The sequence below is a fragment of the Heptranchias perlo genome, chromosome 11 (assembly GCF_035084215.1).
Source record: "Heptranchias perlo isolate sHepPer1 chromosome 11, sHepPer1.hap1, whole genome shotgun sequence".
Taxonomy (NCBI): domain Eukaryota; kingdom Metazoa; phylum Chordata; class Chondrichthyes; order Hexanchiformes; family Hexanchidae; genus Heptranchias; species Heptranchias perlo.
Window position 1 is genome coordinate 76,665,878 of NC_090335.1, and position 20,558 is coordinate 76,686,435.

Genomic DNA, 20,558 nt, shown 5'->3' on the forward strand with positions numbered 1-20,558 from the left:
GGGGGCACATATTCACAAATGTTTGAAGGTGGCAGGACAAGTTTATAAGGCAGTTAAGAAAGCGTATGGCATTCTTGGCTTTGTAAATAGGGGCATTGAACACAAAAACAAGGAAGTCATGCTAAACATTTACAAATGACTAGTTAGGCCTCAGCTGGAGTATTGTGTACAATTCTGGGCACCACACTTTTAGGAAGGACGTCAAGTCCTTGGAGAGGGGACAGTGGAAGTTTACCAGGACGATACCAGGGATGAGGGACTTCAGTTATGTGGAGAGATTGGAAAAGCTGGGATTGCTCTCCTTAGAGCAGAGAAGGTTAAGGGGAGACCTAATAGAGGTGTCCAAAATGAGGGATTTTGATGGAGCAAATAGGGAGTATCTGTTTCCACTGGCAAATGGGTTGGTAATCAGAGGTCATAGATTTAAAATAATTGACAAAAGAACGAGAGCGGAAATGAGGTGACTTTTTTTTTTCATGCAAATGCACTACCTGAAAGGGAACTTTCAAAAGGCAACTGGACATGTACTTGAAGAGGACTAAATTGCAGGGTTATGTGGAAAAAGCTGCATATGGGACTAAATTGGAGAGCTCTTTCAAAGAGCCAGCACAGCCACAACAGGCCAAATGGTCTCCTTCGGTGCTGTAAGATTCTATGATTCTATGACTCCTGCCCAATATCTCAAATACTAGAGTTTCCTGAAGCCATCTGGTGTTATCTTTCCTTTCATTAATAACTAAAAAGAAATAAAACCTCATTATTACAAGCAACTTGGAAGACTCTTACCTATGATTCCACCTACATCAAACAGTGTTGAAAGATCTCCAGCTTTTTTGGCATCAAAATGCTCTGAAAAAAAAGAATTAAATTGGAAAGTAGTTAAACATATGAAACTCACTGGTAAATGCAGGCTCCCCACTGCCAACACCCTGCTTATGCAGTAAGGCAATGTCATTTTCAGGTCTGGTTCATAAGTGACCTTCTTTTGTCCAATAACAGGTAAACTGGTCCTGATGTTGCACTATAAAGAGTAAACTGGTCCTGATGTTGCACTATAAAGAGTAAACTGGTCCTGATGTTGAACTATTTTTAAAAATTCATTCCAAGGATGTGGGCATCGCTGGCAAGGTTAACTTTTATTATGCGTCCCTACTTGCCAAACTGAGTTACTTGCTGAGCCACTTCAGAGGGCAGTTAAGAGTCAACCAGGTTGGTGTGGGACTGGAGTCAATTACAGGCCAGACCGGCTAAGGATGGCAGGTTTCCTTCCCTAAAGGACACGAGTGAACCAGTTAGGTTTTTACAACAATCCGACAGCTTCATGGTCACTTTTACCGATGTCAGCTTTTTATTTCTAGATTTTTTTTTAATATCTTAAACTGAATTCAAATCCTCAAATTGCCATGGTGGGTTGTGAACTCTCTGGGTTACTAGTCCAGGAATATAACCAGTACACTGCCGTATACCCTTATAAAGGGTAAGCTGTTGCTGCATTATAATGGGTAAGATGGTGCTGTACATTTCATTAGGCATGGGGCTGCACTTCTAACAAGCATCAAATGCCACATCAGTGCATTTCCATATTTCCAACACTAATCCAGGTCACTGCAATCCCAGAACTGGTTTGTAAACCAGTATAGTATCATAGTAGGTACAGCATAGGAGGAGGCCTTTCGGTCCATTGTGCCTGCTCTTTGAAAGAGCTATCCAATTAGTCCCATTCCCCTGCTCTTTCCCCATAGCCCTGTAAATTTTCTTCTTTCAAGTATTTATCCAATTCCCTTTTGGAAGTTTCTGTTGAATCTGCTTCCACCACCCTTTCAGTCAGTGCATTCCAGATCATAACAACTCGCTGCGTAAAAAAATGTTTCCTCATGTCATCTCTGGCTCTTTTGCCGATCATCTAAAATCTGTGTTCTCTGGTTACCGACCCTTCTGCCACTGGAAACAGTTTCTCTCTATTTACTCTATCAAAACCGTTCATGATCTTGAACACCTCTATCAAATCTCCCCTTAACCTTCTCTGTTCTAAGGAGAAAAACCCCATATTCTCCACTCCCTCATCCCTGGTACCTTTCTAGTAAATCTCTTCTGCACCCTCTCCAAGGCCTTGACTTCCTTCCTAAAGTGTGGTGCCCAGAACTGGCCACAATACTCCAGTTGAGGCCTAACCAGTGTTTTATAAAGGTTTAGCATAATTTCCTTGCTTTTGTACTCTATGCCTCTATTAATAAAGCTCAGGATCCTATATACTGTTTTAACAGCCGCCTCAACTTGTCTTACCCAACTTCAAAGTAATGTTGGTACTTACCTTTGTTGGCGAGATACATTGGGAGCCAGAAAAGGAATGTGTAACTGACCAGCTTGGCAAAGAGCAGACACAAGGAAAACTCCACCACACCCTGGAAAACACAAGCAGCCGATAATAGCAAGTTCCCAGCAGCACAGTTTCCCCCAACCCCCCCCCCACAACCCTCCTTCTCCCTGGAGACACGAATCAGCTCAGTTCAGTCCAAGGGATCATTTCTGTAAACTTACAAGAAAAATCATTGCCCCCATTGGTTATAGTACAATCGGCTGTTTACAGTAAAAAAAGTGCATGTTTTCTCGCTGCACCATGGTTCAAACCAAGGAAATGAGTAGGTACTCAGGAATACCACATATTCTCACCCCATGATACGGAAGGGTATTTTATTTAAAACTTTGTGAGGGGCTCCTCAGATGACTTAACTGGTTAAGGAGGTATCTGATGAGGAAAAGCCCAGGCTTAATCCTCAGTCTATGTTAAATTAGCTAATTTCCCTTCCCTGACTTGAGCCCTCGGTGCCTCCAGTCAGGGAAGAGAAATTAGCCAGTGTTTCTGTTCCTGATCACTGCCCAACACATCCTGCAGGATTTTCAAAACTCAGATATGAAGAACGGCCATTTTGTTGAAGTAGGGGGTGCAGGGTGGGCTGGCCCCTGCGGAACCATACCCCAGAAAGAATCAACACCTTCAGGAGAAGAGGAGAAATTTGTCAGAAAAAAACAGGACTTTGTTTCAGACATTGGTATGGGAATTATTCCAATGTTGAAAGTGGGACTGGCAGATCACAATTTAAAAAAAACTATTCCCAATATATCACTAAGGATTTGAACTTCCCTGAAAAATGTGTAGAGTTAATACCGTTCTTCTTTCCAGTACAATAGGAAGAATTTGCATCTGGAAAGGAGTATGAATTTCTTGATCATTTTTATATGAAGAGTTACAACTCTAGTTGAGGTTCAGATCTCCAACAGGTGGGCCAGGGTCACAGTGCCTGCCACTGGGGGGAGACAGGAGAAGGTACATTACAAGCAGCAGTATCCCTCCCCACTCCCCCTCCCCATTTAACAACCCTGTTTCGAAACAGATACTTACAGGGATTCTCAAGGCTCCGAGGAAGCTGATGGCTGCTGGTGCATTTCCTCTCTCATTGCTGACTACAACGTGACTGGTCACTAAACCATTGGACTTGGCTGAAATCCCACCATCACTGACCTTCAAAAAACATTCCTGTTCTGGGTCCTGTTTTGAATTTTTGATTAAATTGAAGGGAAAATATTTCAAGAAGTTTCAATTAAATATAGAAACATGATCAAAACACATTTACTGCGATGTAAAATAACAGAAGGTGCTGGAAATACAAAGCAGGCCCATTCCTATTTCAGTGGGACCCATAGTCAGAAAAAAAGTCCCATCTCCTCTTTCGCTGATGAACCTGCTGTGCATTTCCAGCATTTCCTGTCTCTATTTCTGATTTCAGCAATTGCAGGTTTTTTATTCATCCCTGGTTACTTAGTTGCTTTAAGATTTGTGTGAATGAGCACATACTTACTGGGCACGGCAACGTAGTGTTTATGGAACTGGAGCAGCAACCCAGAGGTCATGAGTTCAAATTACACGATGGCAAATTGTGAAATTAACTTTATTAAATCTGGTACAATGGGCTCGCACCAGAAAGTAATTGATCACAAAAGCTGCCCGATTGTCGGAACGTTGTTCAGGGAGCAAAGCTGCCAATGCGACCCTGACTGGCTTACACGTAACTCCTGTCCCACAGTAGCGGTTGATATTTAATCCACTTAGGCCAACTAAGGTCAGCGTTCTCCACATCCCCAAAGAACCCAGTACATTTGCTGATAAGGCACTTTCATTGCTCACTATTCTAGTGATGCATTACACTGTACCAGAGTGGTAGGGTGTACTAGTGAGGCATTACACTGCACCAGAATGGTAGGGTGTACCAGTGAGGAATTACACTGTGCCAGAGTGGTAGGGTGTACTAGTGAGACATTACACTGTATCAGAGCGGTAGAGTGCACTAGTGTGGCATTACACTTTACAAAATTGATAAGGTGAACTAATGAGGCAAGTGAAAGGGAAAAGCGTAGAGCAGCGGAAAGAAAGTGTACTTTAGGCACGACAGAAAAAATAAAAACTAGAAGGCGTAAGGCGATTAACCCAGCATCAAAGCTGTGGCAGGGGGTTGGGAACCTGAGCAGGGAGACAGAGGAAAGCGTGTCAGGAAGGGACAGAAGGTATGAAGTAAAAGGTAAAGTGTTAAAAAAGGAAAAAGCAGGAACTAAGTGTCACAAAACATATTTGAAAGTTCTTTATCTGAATGCACGTAGCATTCGTAACAAAATGGATGAGTTAACGGCACAAATAACTACGTATGGGTATGATCTTGTGGCCATTACAGAAACATGGCTGCAGGGTGACAAAGACTGGGAATTAAATATGCCAGGTTATTTAACAATCAGGAAGGACAGGCAGGAAGGAAGGGGAGGTGGGGTGGCGATGTTAGTAAAGGAAGGAATCACTTTAATACAGAGAAATGATATTGGGACAAAGGATCAGGATAATGAAACAGTTTGGGTAGAGATAAGGAATAATAAGGGGGAAAAAAACACTAGTGGGCGTAGTATATAGGCCTCCTAATAGTTGCAACTCTGATGGAAGAAGTATTAATCAGGAAATAGTCAGGGCAAGTAATAAGGGAACAGCTATAATTATGGGGGATTTTAACTATCATATTAACTGGACAAATCAAACTGGGCAGGGCAGCCTTGAGGAAGAGTTTATTGAGTGTATTAGGGATGGATTTCTTGAGCAGTATGTAACTGATCCTACAAGGGGGAAAGCAACCTTGGACCTGGTCCTGTGTAATGAGCCAGGATTAATTAATAATGTCCTAGTTAAGGATCCCCTTGGAATGAGTGACCATAACATGGTTACATTCCACATCCAATTAGAGGGTGAGAAGGTTGGTTCTCAAACAAGCGTACTGAGCTTGAATAAAGGAGACTATGATGGTATGAGAGCGGAATTGATTAAAGTGGACTGGGAAAATAGATTAAAGGGTAAGACGGTACATGAGCAGTGGTGTTCATTCAAGGAGTTATTTTACAACTTTCAAAAAAAAAATATTCCACTGAGGAAAAAAGGGTGTAAAAGAAATGACAGCCATCCGTGGCTAAGTAAAGAAATTAAGGACAGTATCCGACTAAAAACAAGGACATATAAGGTAGCCAAACTTAGTGGGAGGATAGAAGATTGGGAAGTCTTCAAAAGACAGCAAAAAGTAACTAAAGGATTGATTAAGAAAGGGAAGATAGATTATGAAAATAAATTAGCAAAAAATATAAAAACAGATAGCAAGAGTTTCTATAGTTATATAAAAAGAAAAAGGGTGGCTAAGGCAAACGTAGGTCCCTTAGAGGATGAGACCGGGAAATTAATGGTGGGAAACATGGAAATGGCAAAAATGCTGAACAAATATTTTGTTTCAGTCTTTACGGTAGAGGACACTAAGAATATCCCAACACTGGACAAACAGGGGGCTCTATGGGGGGAGGAGCTAAATACGATTAAAATCACGAAGGAATTGGTACTCAGTAAAATAATGGGACTCAAGGCGGATAAATCCCCTGGACCTGATGGCTTACATCAGAGGGTCTTGAGGGAAGTGGCAGTGGGGATTGTGGATGCTTTGGTAATAATTTTCCAAAATTCTCTAGACTCGGCAAAGGTCCCGGCAGATTGGAAAACTGCTAATGTAACACCCTTATTTAAAAAGGGTAGTAGGCAGAAGGCTGGAAATTATAGACCAGTTAGCCTAACATCTGTGGTGGGTAAAATTTTGGAATCTATTATCAAGGAGACAGTAGCGGAACATTTGGATAAACATAATTTAATAGGACAAAGTCAGCATGGCTTTACGAAGGGGAAGTCATGTCTGACAAATTTGCTTGAGTTCTTTGAGGACATAACGTACAGGGTGGATAAAGGGGAACCAGTGGACATAGTGTATTTAGACTTCCAGAAGGCATTCGACAAGGTGCCACATAAAAGATTATTGCTCAAGATAAAGAATCACTGGATTGGGGGTAATATTCTGGCATGGGTGGAGGATTGGTTATCTAACAGGAAGCAGAGAGTTGGGATAAACGGTTCATTCTCGGACTGGCAACCAGTCGCCAGTGGTGTTCCGCAGGGGTCGGTGCTGGGTCCCCAACTCTTTACAATCTATATTAACGATTTGGAGGAGGGGACCAAGTGTAACATATCAAAGTTTGCAGATGATACAAAGATGGGAGGGAAAGTGGAGAGAGGAGGACATAAAAAACCTACAGGGGGATATAGACAGGCTGGGTGAGTGGGCGGAGATTTGGCAGATGCAATACAATATTGGAAAATGTGAGGTTATGCACTTTGGCAGGAAAAATCAGAGCAAGTTATTATCTTAAAGGGAGAAACTGGAAAGTACTGCAGTACAAAGGGATCTGGGGGTCCTAGTGCAAGATGATCAAAACGTTAGTATGCAGGTGCAGCAGGTGATCAAGAAGGCCAACGGAATGTTGGCTTTCATTGCTTGGGGGATAGAATATAAAAACAGGGAGGTATTGCTGCAGTTATATAAGGTATTGGTGAGACCGCACCTGGAATACTGCATACAGTTTTGGTCTCCATACTTAAGAAAAGACATACTTGCTCTCGAGGCAGTACAAAGGTGGTTCACTCGGTTAATCCCGGGGATGAGGGGGCGGACATATGAGGAGAGGTTGAGTAGATTGGGACTCTACTCATTGGAGTTCAGAAGAATGAGAGGCGATCTTATTGAAACATATAAGATTGTGAAGGGGCTTGATCGGGTGGATGCGGTAAGGATGTTCCCAAGGATGGGTGAAACTAGAACTAGGGGGCATAATCTTAGAATAAAGGGGCTGCTCTTTCAAAACTGAGATGAGGAGAAACTTCTTCACTCAGAGGGTAGTAGGTCTGTGGAATTTGCTGCGCCAGGAAGCTGTGGAAGCTACATCATTAAATAAATTTAAAACGGAAATCGACAGTTTCCCAGAAGTAAAGGGAATTAGGGGTTACGGGGAGCGGGCAGGAAATTGGACATGAATTTAGATTTGAGGTTAGGATCAGATCAGCCATGATCTGATTGAATGGTGGAGCAGGCTCGAGGGGCCGATTGGCCTACTCCTGCTCCTATTTCTTATGTTCTTATGTTCTTATTATACTGTACCAGAGTGGTAGGGTGTACTAGTGAGGCATTACACTGTATGTGGTAAGGTGAACTAGTGAGGCATTACATCAAGTCTACAGCACAGAAGCAGGACATTTGGCCCAACTGGTCTATGCTGCCGTTTATGCTCCACACGCGCCTCCTCCCTCCCTTCCATATCCTTCTATTCCTTTCTCCCTCGTGTGCTTATCTAGTTTCACTTTAAACGCATCAATGCTATTTGCCTCAGCTGCTCCTCGTGGTTGCGCGTTCCATTCTTTAGGTAAAGAAGTTTCTCCTGAATTCCCTATTGGATTTATTAGTGACTATTTTATATTTATGACCTCCAGTTTTGGACTCCCCCACAAGTGGAAACATTTTATCTACCACTACCCTATCAAACCCTTCCATTATCTTAAAGAGCTCTATCAGGTCACCCCTCAGCCTGTACACTGTACCAGAGTGATAAGGTGTAGTAGTAATGCATTTCATTGTACCAGAGTGCTAAGATGCAGTAGCGATGCATTACACTGTACATGGTGAGGTGAATTAGTGAAGCATTACACTGTACCAGTGGTAAGGTGTACTAGTGATGCACTACACTGTGCCAGAGTGGTAAAGTACATTAGTGATGCACTACTGTACTAGTGTGGTAAGGTGCACTAGTGAGGCATTTCACTGTACCAGAGTGGTACGGTGAATTAGTGAGGCATTACACTGTACCAGAGTGTCAAGGTGCACTAGAGTTCTGCACACAAATGTATGTAGTATAAGGAATAAAACAAATGAGTTAGAAGCAAAAATTCAGCTTAAAGGGTATGATGTAGTAGCCATTACAGAGACCCGGTTACAAGCAGGGCATGATTGGGAGCTAAATGCTCCATGCTATAGGATCTTCAGAAAGGAAACGGAAATTGGGAAAGGTGGGGGAAGTAACAATATTGATATGGCACAATTACAGCAGTGGAAAGAAAGAACTGTGATCAGTCAGTGGAAACAGTACGGGTAGAAGTAAGGAGCAGTAAAGGATGCAAGATTCTGGTAGGAGTTGTCTGCAGATCTCCTGACAGTAGTGATGTAGTGGGGGGGGGGGGGGGGGGGGAAGAGGGGGGAGGATGTATAAATTTGGAGATCAGAGATTCATGCAGCCGAAACAACCTGGTTATAATGGGAGATTTTAAGTTTCACACAGACTTGGAGAAGCAGAATAACTCATGTAGTAAAGGCAATGAATTTCTGGAATGTATTCAAGACAGTTTTCTGGAACAACATGTTCTAGAACCAACAAAGGATAAGACCATACTAGATTTAGTGATATGTAACAAAGCAGAATTAGTTAACATTCTGACTGTAAGTGAAAATCTTGTGAATAGTGACCATAATATGACTGAACTTAATAGAAGGTTTGAGAGAGAAGCAGGAGTCACAAACCAAGATTTTAAATCAAAGTCTTTTGAAGAAACTTCAAAGGGATGAGAAATAAATTGACCACAATAAACTGGGCTGAGCTGCTAATGGGTAAACCTACAAACAGTGGAAAGTTTTCAAGAAAGTTTTTGGTACAATACAAAACCAGTACATGCCCCTAAAAGGCAAAAGCTCCGCTTGTGCAGTTAATTCAACCATGGTCAACAAACGAGGTAAGAGAGAGTATTAAGCTAAAAGAAAAGACTTACACAAATGTAAAGAAAAGTGGAAATCCAGCAGACTGGGAGAGCTATAAAAAACAAGGGGATACAAAGAAAGTAATAAGGTGCAAAAAGGGAATATGAACAAACATTTGCAAGAGATCTCAAAGCTAACAGTCAAAGCTTTTATAAATATATGAGAAAGAGAGTGGCAAAGGGGAATGTGGGCCCATGAAAGACAGATGAGACTTTTATGGACAATAAGGAAATGGCAGACTTGTTAAATGAATACTTTGTATTCGTTTTCACAGTACAGGAATCGGACAAAATACCAGGACAAGGGAACATAAAAATAAGTCAAGGGGAGGAAATTAGTGGATTTAATACAAGGTTAAAAACGGTAATGGAGAAAATAATGGGACTTGAAATAGAAATCTCCAGGATCTGATGGTTTCCATTCCAGGGTGTTAAAGGAAATAGGTGAGGAAATTGCAGATGCATTGTCATAATTTTACAAAGCGCTCCAGATTCAGGAATTTTTCCTTTGGATTGTAAAATTGCAAATGTTTCTCCATTATTTCAGAAGGGAGGGAGGGAGAAACCAGGAAACAACAGACCTGTCAGTTTATCGTCAATTGCGGGGAAGTTACTGGAATCTATCATCAGGGGCAGAGTGCCTGAGCATTTAAACAAGTATCAGCTGGTATTGTAGGTAACCATGACATGGGTTGGTAATTGATTGGGAGGTAAGAGACAGATAGCAGCAATCGAGGGAACATTCTCTGATTGGTGGGATGTGACAAGTGGTGTTCCCCAGGGATCTATACTGGGGCCTCAGCTTTTCACCATATATCAATGACTTGGATGAAGGAATGGAGAGTTGTACATCCAAGTTTACAGGTTACCATTTTAAAATTTGTATTAAATCCACTAATTTCCCCCTGACTTATTTTTACGTTCCCTTGTCCCACTGGTATTTCGTCCTCTTCCTGTACTGTGAAGTTTGGAGGCACGGTAAGTTGTGTAGATGGGAGCAGAAAGTTACAAAGGGATATAGTCAGTCTAGGAAGGAGTTCAATGTGGGGAAGTGTGAGGTCATCCACTTTGGATCCAAGAAAGATAAATCGGAATATTTTCTTAACGGCGAGAGACTAAGAGCTGGAGAGGAGCAAAGAGATTTGGGAGTCCAGGTACACAAATCACACACACAAAGCTAGTGCACAGTTACAAAAAGTAATCAAAAAGGTTAATGGAATGTTGGCTTCTATCTCATGGGGACTGGAATACAAAGGGGAGGAAAGCAATGCTGCACTTGTACACAGCCTTGGTCAGACCCCATGTGGAATACTTCATTCAGTTCTGGGCACCACACTTCAGGAAGAAAATATTGGCCTTGGAGGGCGTACAGCGCAGATTCACCAGAATGATACCAGGGCTTAAAGGACTTAATTATGAGAACAGGTTTCATAGACTTGGCTTGTATTTCCTTAAGTTTAGAAGGTTGAGGGGTGATCCAATTGAAGTGTTTAAAATGATAAGAGAAATCGATAGAGTAAATACAGAGAAACTCTGTTGGGAGAATCTAGAACAAGGGGGCACAATCTTAAAATTAGATCAACGCCATTCAGGTGTTAAACCAGGAAGCACTTTTTCACACAAGGGGTAGTGGAAATCTGGAAAACTCTCCCCCAAAAGGCTGCGGATCAATTGAAATTTTCAAGACTGAGATTGACAGATTTTTATTAGGTAAAGGTATCAAGGGATATGGATCAAAGGTGGGTACAGGTCAGCCATGATCTAATTGAATGGCAGAACAGGCTTGAGGGGCTGAATGGCGTACTCCTGTTCTTATGTGCCTAGTGAGGCAATACACTGTGCAAGAATAGAAGCGTACAGTGAAGAACTACACTGTACCAGAGTGGTACGGTGCAGTGAGGAATTAGACCATGCCAGAATAAGGTACAGTATGAGGTACTACGCTGTGCCAGTGTAAGGAAAGGGTTAATCAGACTATGCAGTCTGCTAATGTTATATTCTAGTAATAGTAACCTTTAGCCTTTGCCTGTTAAGTACAGGAGATTAAGTCAATTTAAAGTAACACTGTTCAAGAAAGGAGGGAGACAGAAAGCAGAAAACTACAGGCCAGTTAGCTTAACATCTGTCGTAGGGAAAATGCTAGAAACTATTATTAAGGAGATTATAGCTGGGAATTTAGAAAATCTCAATGCAATCAGGCAGAGTCAACAAGGCTTTGTGAAAGGAAAATAGTGTTTGACTAATTTATTAGAGTTCTTTGAGGAAGTAACAAGCAACGTGGATAAAAAGGATCCTGTGGATGTGGTGTACTTGGATTTCCAGAAGGCATTTGACAAGGTGCCATATTAAAGGCTACTACACAAAATAAGAGCTCATGGTGCAGGGGGTAACATATTGGCGTGGATAAAGGATTGGTTAGCCAACAGGAAACAGAGTAGGCATAAATGGGTCATTTTCAGGTTGGCAAGATGTAACGAGAGGGGTGCCACAGGGATCAGTGCTGGGACCTCAACTATTTCCAATCTATATCAATGACTTGGATGAAGGAACCGAACGTATGGTTGCTAGATTTGCTGATGACACAAAGGTAGGTAGGAAAGTAAGTTGTGAAGAGGACGTAAGGAGTCTGCAAAGGGATATAGATAGGTTAAGGGAATGGGCAGAAATTTGGCAGATGGAGTATAATCTAGGAAAATGTGAACTTTGGCAGGAGGAATAGAAAAGCAGTATATTATTTATATGGAGAGAGATTGCAGAACTCTGAGGTACAGAGGGATCTGGGTGTCCTAGTACATGAATCACAAAAAGTTAGTATGTAGGTACAGCAAGTAATTAGGAAGGCAACTGGAATGTTGTCATTTATTGCAAGGGGAATGGAATATAAAAGTAGAGATGTTTTACAGTTGTACAAGGCATTGGTGAGACCACATCTAGAATACTGTGTGCAGTTTTGGTCTCCTTATTCAAGAAAGGACATAATTGCTTTAGAGGCGGTTCAGAGAAGGTTCACTCGACTGAAAGCGAGCATTCAGGTGCAGCAAGCAGTTAGGAAGGCGAATGGTATGTTGGCCTTCATTGCAAGAGGATTTGAGTCCAGGAGCAGGGATGTCTTACTGCAGTTATACAGGGCCTTGGTGAGACCACATCTGGAGTATTGTGTGCAGTTTTGGTGTCCTTATCTGAGGAAGGATGTCCTTGCCATGGACGGAGTGCAACGAAGGTTTACCAGACTGATTCCCGGGATGGCAGGACTGACGTATGAGGAGAGATTGGGTCGATTAGGCCTATATTCAATGGAGTTTAGAAGAATGAGAGGTGATCTTATGGAAACATAAAATTCTAACAGGACTAGACAGACTAGATGCAGGGAGGATGTTCCCGATGGCTGGGGAGTCTTGAACCAGGGGTCACAGTCTCAGGATATGGGGTATGCCATTTAGAACCGAGATGAGGAGAAATTTCTTCACTCAGAGGGTGGTGAACCTGTGGAATTCTCTACCACAGAAGGCAGTGGAGGCCAAGTCATCAGATGTATTCAAGAAGGAGATAGATATATTTCTTAATGCTAAAGGGATCAAGGGATATGGGGAAAAAGCGGGAACATGCTGAGTTAGACGATCAGCCACGATCATTTTGAATGGCGGAGCAGGCCCGAAGGGCCGAAAGGCCTACACTTTCTCCTATTTTCTATGTTTCTATGAGGGCGTTATCTTATGAGGAAAGGTTGGACAAGTTGGGCCTGTATACATTGGAGTTTAGAAGAATGAAAGGTGATCTTATTGAAACATATAAGATCCTGAGGGAACTTGAAGGGGTAGATGCTAAGGGATGTTTCCCCTTGTGGAAGAGACTAGAACTAGGGGTCACAGTTTAAAAATAAGGGGTCTCCCATTTAAGATGGAGATGAGGAGAATTTTTTTCTCTCAGAGGGCCGTGAGTCTGTGGAACTCCCTTCCCCAGAGAGCGGTGGAGGCAGGGTCATTGAATATTTTTAAGGCTGAGTTAGATAGATTCTTGATTAACAAGGGAGTCAAAGGTTTTAGTAGATAGACGGGAAAGTAGGGTTGAGGTCACAATCAGATCAGCCATGATCTTATCAAATGGCAGAGCAGGCTCGAGGGGCCGAATGACCAACTCCTGCTCTTAATTCGTATGGGCTATGAAGTCAGGGTTGACCTGAAAGCAATGGTCAGTTTAGTCACTTCAGCAAACCTAATTAAAAGACATGCCAATGCATACAAATTCATATATTTCAGAGAACTGGAATCAGTTGATAACAAGTGCAGGAAATACAGTTAGTTCTGCAAAGGAAAACATTTAGGTTGACTGGTACAAAATGGTGCTGAATCAAAAATAAACTTAGAAATCAAAGTTTCACATGGTGGAATAGCAGTTCTATATAACAAGAGTGAAACTATTGATAAGATAATAAACTTGGGGAGTTGTACTGGTCTACAGAAAAATAACTCGTTAAAACTAAAGTTATTAAGAAGGGATGCATCAATTAAATTCTCCATATATGTATTTTAACTTTTATGTAATTACGTAATGCAGAATTGTGTGTATTGTCACGTGGAGGGAGTAAGAGAAATGTATGAAAACTGGCTATTTGTACCGAGTATTTGGATTTGTAAACGCTGAGCTCTGAACAATATCACTTTTGAGTCCTCAACCAACCATCATTAGGTCTGGTTGTAAGTATTATCTTTTAAATGTATGTTTACGTACTGTTACATTATGCTGAATACTTAATAAATCTGTGATACCTGATATTCAATGTATAAGAGCCTTATTGATTTAAAACTTTAAAATTATAAATGGGAACACCTATCCTCTAACACCAGAATCGTTGGGTACAGTGTGAGGCATTACATTGTGCCACAACAGTATCGTACAATGAGGAATTATACTGCACCAGGGAGACAGCATACAGTTTTATGCCTGTAGCAGCCATGCAGTCAGAAGCTTGTCCTGAATAAGATATGAAATGAGGTAAAGCTGCTCTCTCACTTTACTGTGCACAACAATCCGAAAGGTGAGGGTATATAGGCAAGTGACCCATGCTCAGCCCTCTGCCTGTGCCGCCAATAAGATATTGGCTGCAATTAAACACAAGGCCCTGACACGTTTACTTACTATAAATGAGTCACTTCTACTGCTTTGGTAAAGCTGGCTCTTCTGTTTAAATCCATTCCACCCATTCAGACCCTTGGATGGTTTCTGTTATCAATTAAAAACAGGAAGAAAAATTAAGAAATCCAATAATACAGAATTGTTACACTATTCACCATAGGTACATCTCCCTCATTCACATTACATTACCCACCCTAGGAACAGTGTCTCCCTCATTCACATTAGATTATCCACAATAGGTACAGTGTCTCCCTCATTCACATTAGATTATCTACCATAGGTACAGTGTCTCCCTCATTCACATTAGATTATCTACCATAGGTACAGTGACTCCCTCATTCACATTAGATTATCTACCATAGGTACAGTGTCTCCCTCACTTGCATTAGATTATGCACAATAGGTAGTGTCTCCCTCAGTTACATTTGTTTACCCACCATAGGTACAGTGTCTCCCTCAGTCACGTTAGATTACCTACCATCCCTCCATTGCCTCATTTGTCCCTATCTCTGCAACCTCCGACAGCCCTCAGAGATCTCTGCGCTAATCCAATTCTGGTCTCTTGAATATCCCTGATTTTAATCACTCCACCATTGGCAGCCATGCCTTCAGCTGCCTAGGCCCTCAGCCTCTCCAACTCTCTCCCCTCCTTTAAGATGCTCCTTATAACCTACCTCTTTGACCTAGATTTTGATTACCCCAGTATCTCCTTAAGGGGTCATGATAGGCTAAGAAAACCTATTGGAGTTCTTTGAGGATGTAACTAGTAGAATAGATAAGGGGGAAACCAGTGGATATGGTATATTTGTACTTTCAGAAGGCTTTCGATAAGCTCCCACACAGGAGGTTGGTGAACAAAGTTAGAGCACGTGGAATTGGGGGTAATGATACTTGCATGGATTGAGAATTGGTTAACAGACAGAAAAGAGAGAGTAGGATCTTCTTCAGGTTGGCAGACTGTGACTAGTGGGTTTCCGCAGGGATCGGTGCTTGGACCCCAGCTATTCACAATCTATATCAATGATTTGGATGAGGGGACCAAATGTAATATTTACAAGTTTGCTGATGACACAAAACTAGGTAGGAATGTGAATTGTGAGGAGGATGCAAAGAGGCTTCAAGGGGATATAGACAGGCTATAAACAGAAATGCAGAGTATTTTTTAAATGCTGAGAGATTGGGTAATGTTGATGTTCAAAGGGACCTGGGTACATGAGTCACTGAAAGCTAACATGCAGGTGCAGCAAGAAATTAGGAAGGCAAATGGTATGTTGGCCCTTAATACAACAGGATTTGAGTACAGGAGTAAAGATGTCTTACAGCAATTACATAGGGCCTTGGTGAGACCACACCTGGAGTATTGTGTACAATTTTGGTCTCCTTACCTAAGAAAGGATATGATTGCCATAGAGGGAGACTGATTCCTAGAATGGCGGGATTGTCGTATGAGAAGAGATTGAGTAGACTAGGCCAGTATTCGTTAAGGTTTAGAAGAATGAGGGGTGATCTCATTGAATCATACAAAATTCTTACAGGGCTCGACAGGGTAGATGCAAGGAGGATGTTTCCCCTAGCTGGGGAGTCTAGAACTAGGGGTCACAGTCTCAGAATAAGGGGTAGGCCGTTTAGGGCTGAGATGAGGAGACATTTCTTCACTCAGAGGGAAGAGAATCTTCGGAATTCTCTACCCCAGAGGGATCATAAGCGACCATAAGAGATGGCAGGAGGAGTAGGCCATTCGGCCCCTCGAGCCTGCTCCACCATTCAATGAGATCATGGCTGATCTGATTTTTACCTCAACTCCACTTTCCCGCCTTTTCCCCATATCCTTTGGCTCCCTTGCTGATCTAAAATTTGTCCAACTCAGCCTTTAATGAATTCAATGACTCAGCCTCCAGAGCTTTTTGGGGTAAAGAATTCCAAAGATTGACGACTCTCTGGGAGAAGAAATTCCTCCTCATTTCCGTCTTAAACAGGCGACCCCTTATTCTGAGACTATGCCCCCTAGTTTTAGATTCCCCCATGAGGGATGACATCCTCTCAGCATCTACCCTATCGAGTTCCCTCAGAATCTTGTCTGTTTCAATAAGGTCTCCTCTCATTCTTCTAAACTCCAATGAGTATAGACCCAACCTGTTCAATCTTTCCTCATAAGACAACTCTTCCATGCCCAGAATCAACCTAGTGAACCTTCTGTGAACTGCCTCCAATGCAAGTATGTCCTTCCTTAAATAAGGGCACCAGAACTGTACACAGTACTCCAGGTGTGGTCTCACCAGCACCCTGTACAGTTGTAGCATGACTTCCCTGCTTTTATACTCTATCCGCCACACTTGGAATACTGTGTAGAGTTCTGGTCACCCTATTATAGAAAGGATATTATTAAACTAGAAAGAGTGTAGAAAAGATTTACTAGGATGCTACCAGGACTTGATGGTTTGACTTATAGGGAGAGGTTGGATAGACTGAGACTTTTTTCCCTGGAGAGTAGGAGGTTTAGGGATGATCTTATAGAAGTCTATAAAATAATGAGGGGCATAGATAAGGTAGCTAGTCAAAATCTTTTCCCAAAGGTAGGGGAGTCTATAACGAGGGGGCATAGATTTAAGGTGAGAGGGGAGAGATACAAAAGGGTCCAGAGGGGCAACTTTTTCGCTCAAAGGGTGGTGAGTGTCTGGAACGAGCTGCCAGAGGCAGTAGTAGAGGCGGGTACAATTTTGTCTTTTAAAAAGCATTTGGACAGTTACATGGGTAAGATGGGTATAGAGGGATATGAGCCAAGTGCAGGCAATTGGGACTAGCTTAGTGGTATAAACTGGGTGACATGGACATGTTGGGCCGAAGGGCCTGTTTCCATGTTGTAAACTTCTATCATTCTATGAAATAAAGGCCAATATTCTGTTTGCTTTCCGGATTACCTGCTGCACCTGCATGTTGACTTTTTGTGTTTCATGTACGAGGTCACCCAGATCCCACTATACCGCAGCATTTTGTAGTATTTCTCCATTCAAATAATATGTTGCTTTTTTATTTTTCCTCCCAAAGTGGATAACTTCACATTTTCCCAAATTATATTCCATCTGCCAAATCTTTGCCCATTTGCTGAACCTGTCAATATCTATTTGCAGACACTTTGGGCCCGATATTACCAGGGCGGCGGGGGGGCGATTGGGCGCGTGGGTAACGTGTCCGGTGAAATCAGTCTGCCCCGCGCACAATCGCAGGCTAATTGGATCCACTTACCTCTTGTTCCAGGTTCCCCGCTGCTGAGCTGCGCGGCGGGTGGACTGCGCATGCGCAGTAAGCTGTGTCAGCTGGAGGAGCCCTATTTAAAGGGGCAGTCCTCCACTGACTGGTGCTGCAACAAATAGGAAAAATTACAGCATGGAGCAGCCCAGGGGGAAGGCTGTTCCCAGGTTTAATGATGCCTCACTCCAGATATCATTGGATGGGGTGAGGAGGAGGGGGAGGACAGAGATCTTCCCCCCGGCGGGCGGGAGGAAGCGGCCTGCCTCTGCCACCAAGGCCTGGCTCGAGGTGGCAGAGGAGGTCACCAACATATCGCCCACCTGCATACAGTGCAGGAGGCGCTGCAATGACCTAAGTAGGTCAGCCGAAGTGAGTTCACTTACTCATTCCCCCACACTCCGTCTGCCACATCACCGCCCCCCACCCCACATCTCCTTCTGCACTGCCAACACTACTCTGTCTCCTCACCCCTCATACCCACTCAAACCTCATCCTCATCTTACCTGCACTTACTCACCTCACCAGTACTCATCCCACCACTACCACTCAACCCAATCCTCATACAATCTCATGGCTCTATCTCATACTCACCCTCTCATGCATCTCTTTCACAGTCATCCTCACTCAACCTGCCACTACCTGTGCTGCAGCCACAGGGCATGCATCACATATGTGCAGTAGGCAGCGTAAGGCAAATGTGTCATGAGCATGAAGGGGATGCACAAGGGTGTTTGAGGGTTTGTCATGGTTTTTACCTATGTTTAAATTTCTGAGCAACTCACTTCACATATTATATTGGCACCACTACTGCCACGTCTTTGCGAATCTTGTCTGGTTTGTGCAATAAGGCCCTTTCCTGAGGATCACAATGAAGACCCACACCTGACGCCACCCATTGTGTCACTGCAGAGTGGGTGTAGGTGTATTTGCAGGGCTCTTTTGTGCAGACGACTGAGAGACGTCGGCGATGTCCCCGGTGGCACCCTGGAAGGATGTGGAGGAGAAGTTGTTGAGGGCAGTGATGACTTTGACAGCAACAGGTAAGAAGATAGTGCTCAGGCCAGCCGGGAGCAGCTCGGCATGAAGGAGGCTGCAGATGTCCACGACTACATGTCGAGTGACTCTGAGCCTCCGTGTGCACTGCTGCTCAGAGAGGTCCAGGAAGCTGAGCCTCGGTGTGTGGACCGTGGCGAGGGTAGTGCCCTCTGCGATGCATCTCTCTCTGCCGTTGCCCTCCCTCCTGCTGTGCAGGTGGATGTGTCACAGCACTGTGTTGTGGGGCTCCACGTGTCAGAGGTGGACGGCATGGCTGGTGAGGCTGTTCGCCCTCCGAGGAGTTCATGACTGCAGCTACAGCGGCCCCCATCCGGAAGATGTACATCTGAGGGGGTCCGCAAGGTAGGTACATGTGGCTGGACACCGGGGTAAGTGTGCAAGTTGGTGAATTTTATTGTTAGGAGGAGGGTGGTGGAGGCCAAACTTTGTCCCAAGTGACAGAGTGGCCTCCTGCAATGAGTGAGTGTCTCCCCCCACTACCTGTCAAATGGACCTTTGCAGCTGCCACAGGCTGAGGCTGTAACATGTCCATTTCAACTGGGAGTGTTTCCCCCAATACGGGAAACAGTCCCAGTTGTTTGTAAAATCCCAACCCTCCTAAAATATCTCGTTAATCAGGTCTGTAAACGACCTGAAATACCAAAATAAATAGCTTAAGTAGCACCCCGCCGGCTTTAATTGCCGGCGGGAATCCCACATGCGGGGGCTGCGCGCGCATGTCAGCGTGTCTGTGGGAAACCCAGAAGTGGACAGGTTGGAGCCGGGCTCCCGCCCCGCCCCGGGAATCCCCGATTTTCGGAGCCCCCCCACCAGGAATGCATCCCGATCGCGGGTGCTAAAATAGACCCCTTTGTGTCCTCATCGCAACTTGCTTTTCCACCTAACTTTGTATCATCAGCTAATTTGGCCACAAGACACTCTGTTCCTTCATCCAAGTCATTGATATATATTGTAAATAGTTGAGGCCCCTGCACTGAGCCCTGTGGCACCCCACTAGTTACAGATTGCCATTTTGAAAATGACCCTTTTATCCCGACTCTTTGTTTTCTGTTCGTTAGCCAATCCTTTATCCATGCCAGTATATTACCCCCAACACCATGAGCTCTTATCTTGTGCAGTAATCTTTTATGTGGTACCTTATCGAATGCCTTTTGGAAATCCAAATATACTGCATCCATTGGTTCCCCTTTATCTACCCTGCATGTTACTTCCTCAAAGAACTCTAATAAATTTGTCAGACACTATTTCCCCTTCATAAAACCATGTTGACCCTCCTTGATTGTATTATGAGTCTCCAAATGTCCTGCTACTACTTCCTTAATAATGGATTCTAGCATTTTCCCAATGACAGATGTTAGGCTAACTGGTCTATAGTAATGGCCACGAGATCATACCCATTTGTTTCTATTTGTGCCGTCAATTCATCTATCTTATTACGAATGCTGTGCGCGTTCAGATAAAGAACCTTTAATTTTGTCTTTTTACCATTCTTTCCTACCCCGGCCGCAGATGTAGTTGCCCTGGACAAAACTGTCCAGTAGCTCCCACATATTGCAGCTGCAACACATCTCCTGCCCTGTCATGACTATTTTATTTATTTAATTGATTACTTCAATACCAATCAAATTATATTTTAGGTTGAACCAAGTAATGGCCTTGTTTAATTTATTAAATTAAATTTAGTTTTTTTAAAAAAAAAAATTAGTTTTATGCTATAAGTTACTTCGCACACAGTCCTAAGAAAGAAGAAAACAGAAGATCCTCATCACCTACCTGCCTTACCTGTGACGTCACACTGCAGTTTGGTTTTGTTGTTGCATTGACCTGCTCTCGGTACGCTCTGCTCCGCTCTCGGTAAGCGCCTCTCTGCTGTCTAAACAAATGCACCTCACCCCTTACTGCACCGAATCCCCTCACTCAC

General features: G+C 43.3%; 1 protein-coding gene across 1 annotated transcript in view; it reads right to left on the reverse strand.

The window, feature by feature from the left end:
* Positions 1–20,558, reverse strand: part of slc37a1 (solute carrier family 37 member 1) — a 107,698-nt gene that overhangs the window by 28,489 nt on the left and 58,651 nt on the right. The window contains exons 10-13 of the mRNA XM_067992250.1: positions 14,336–14,419; positions 3,401–3,547; positions 2,312–2,402; positions 787–849 (exon numbers count right to left, since the gene is read on the reverse strand). Of these exons, the coding sequence (XP_067848351.1) occupies positions 787–849; positions 2,312–2,402; positions 3,401–3,547; positions 14,336–14,419 (385 nt within the window). The remainder of the gene's footprint in view (positions 1–786; positions 850–2,311; positions 2,403–3,400; positions 3,548–14,335; positions 14,420–20,558) is intronic.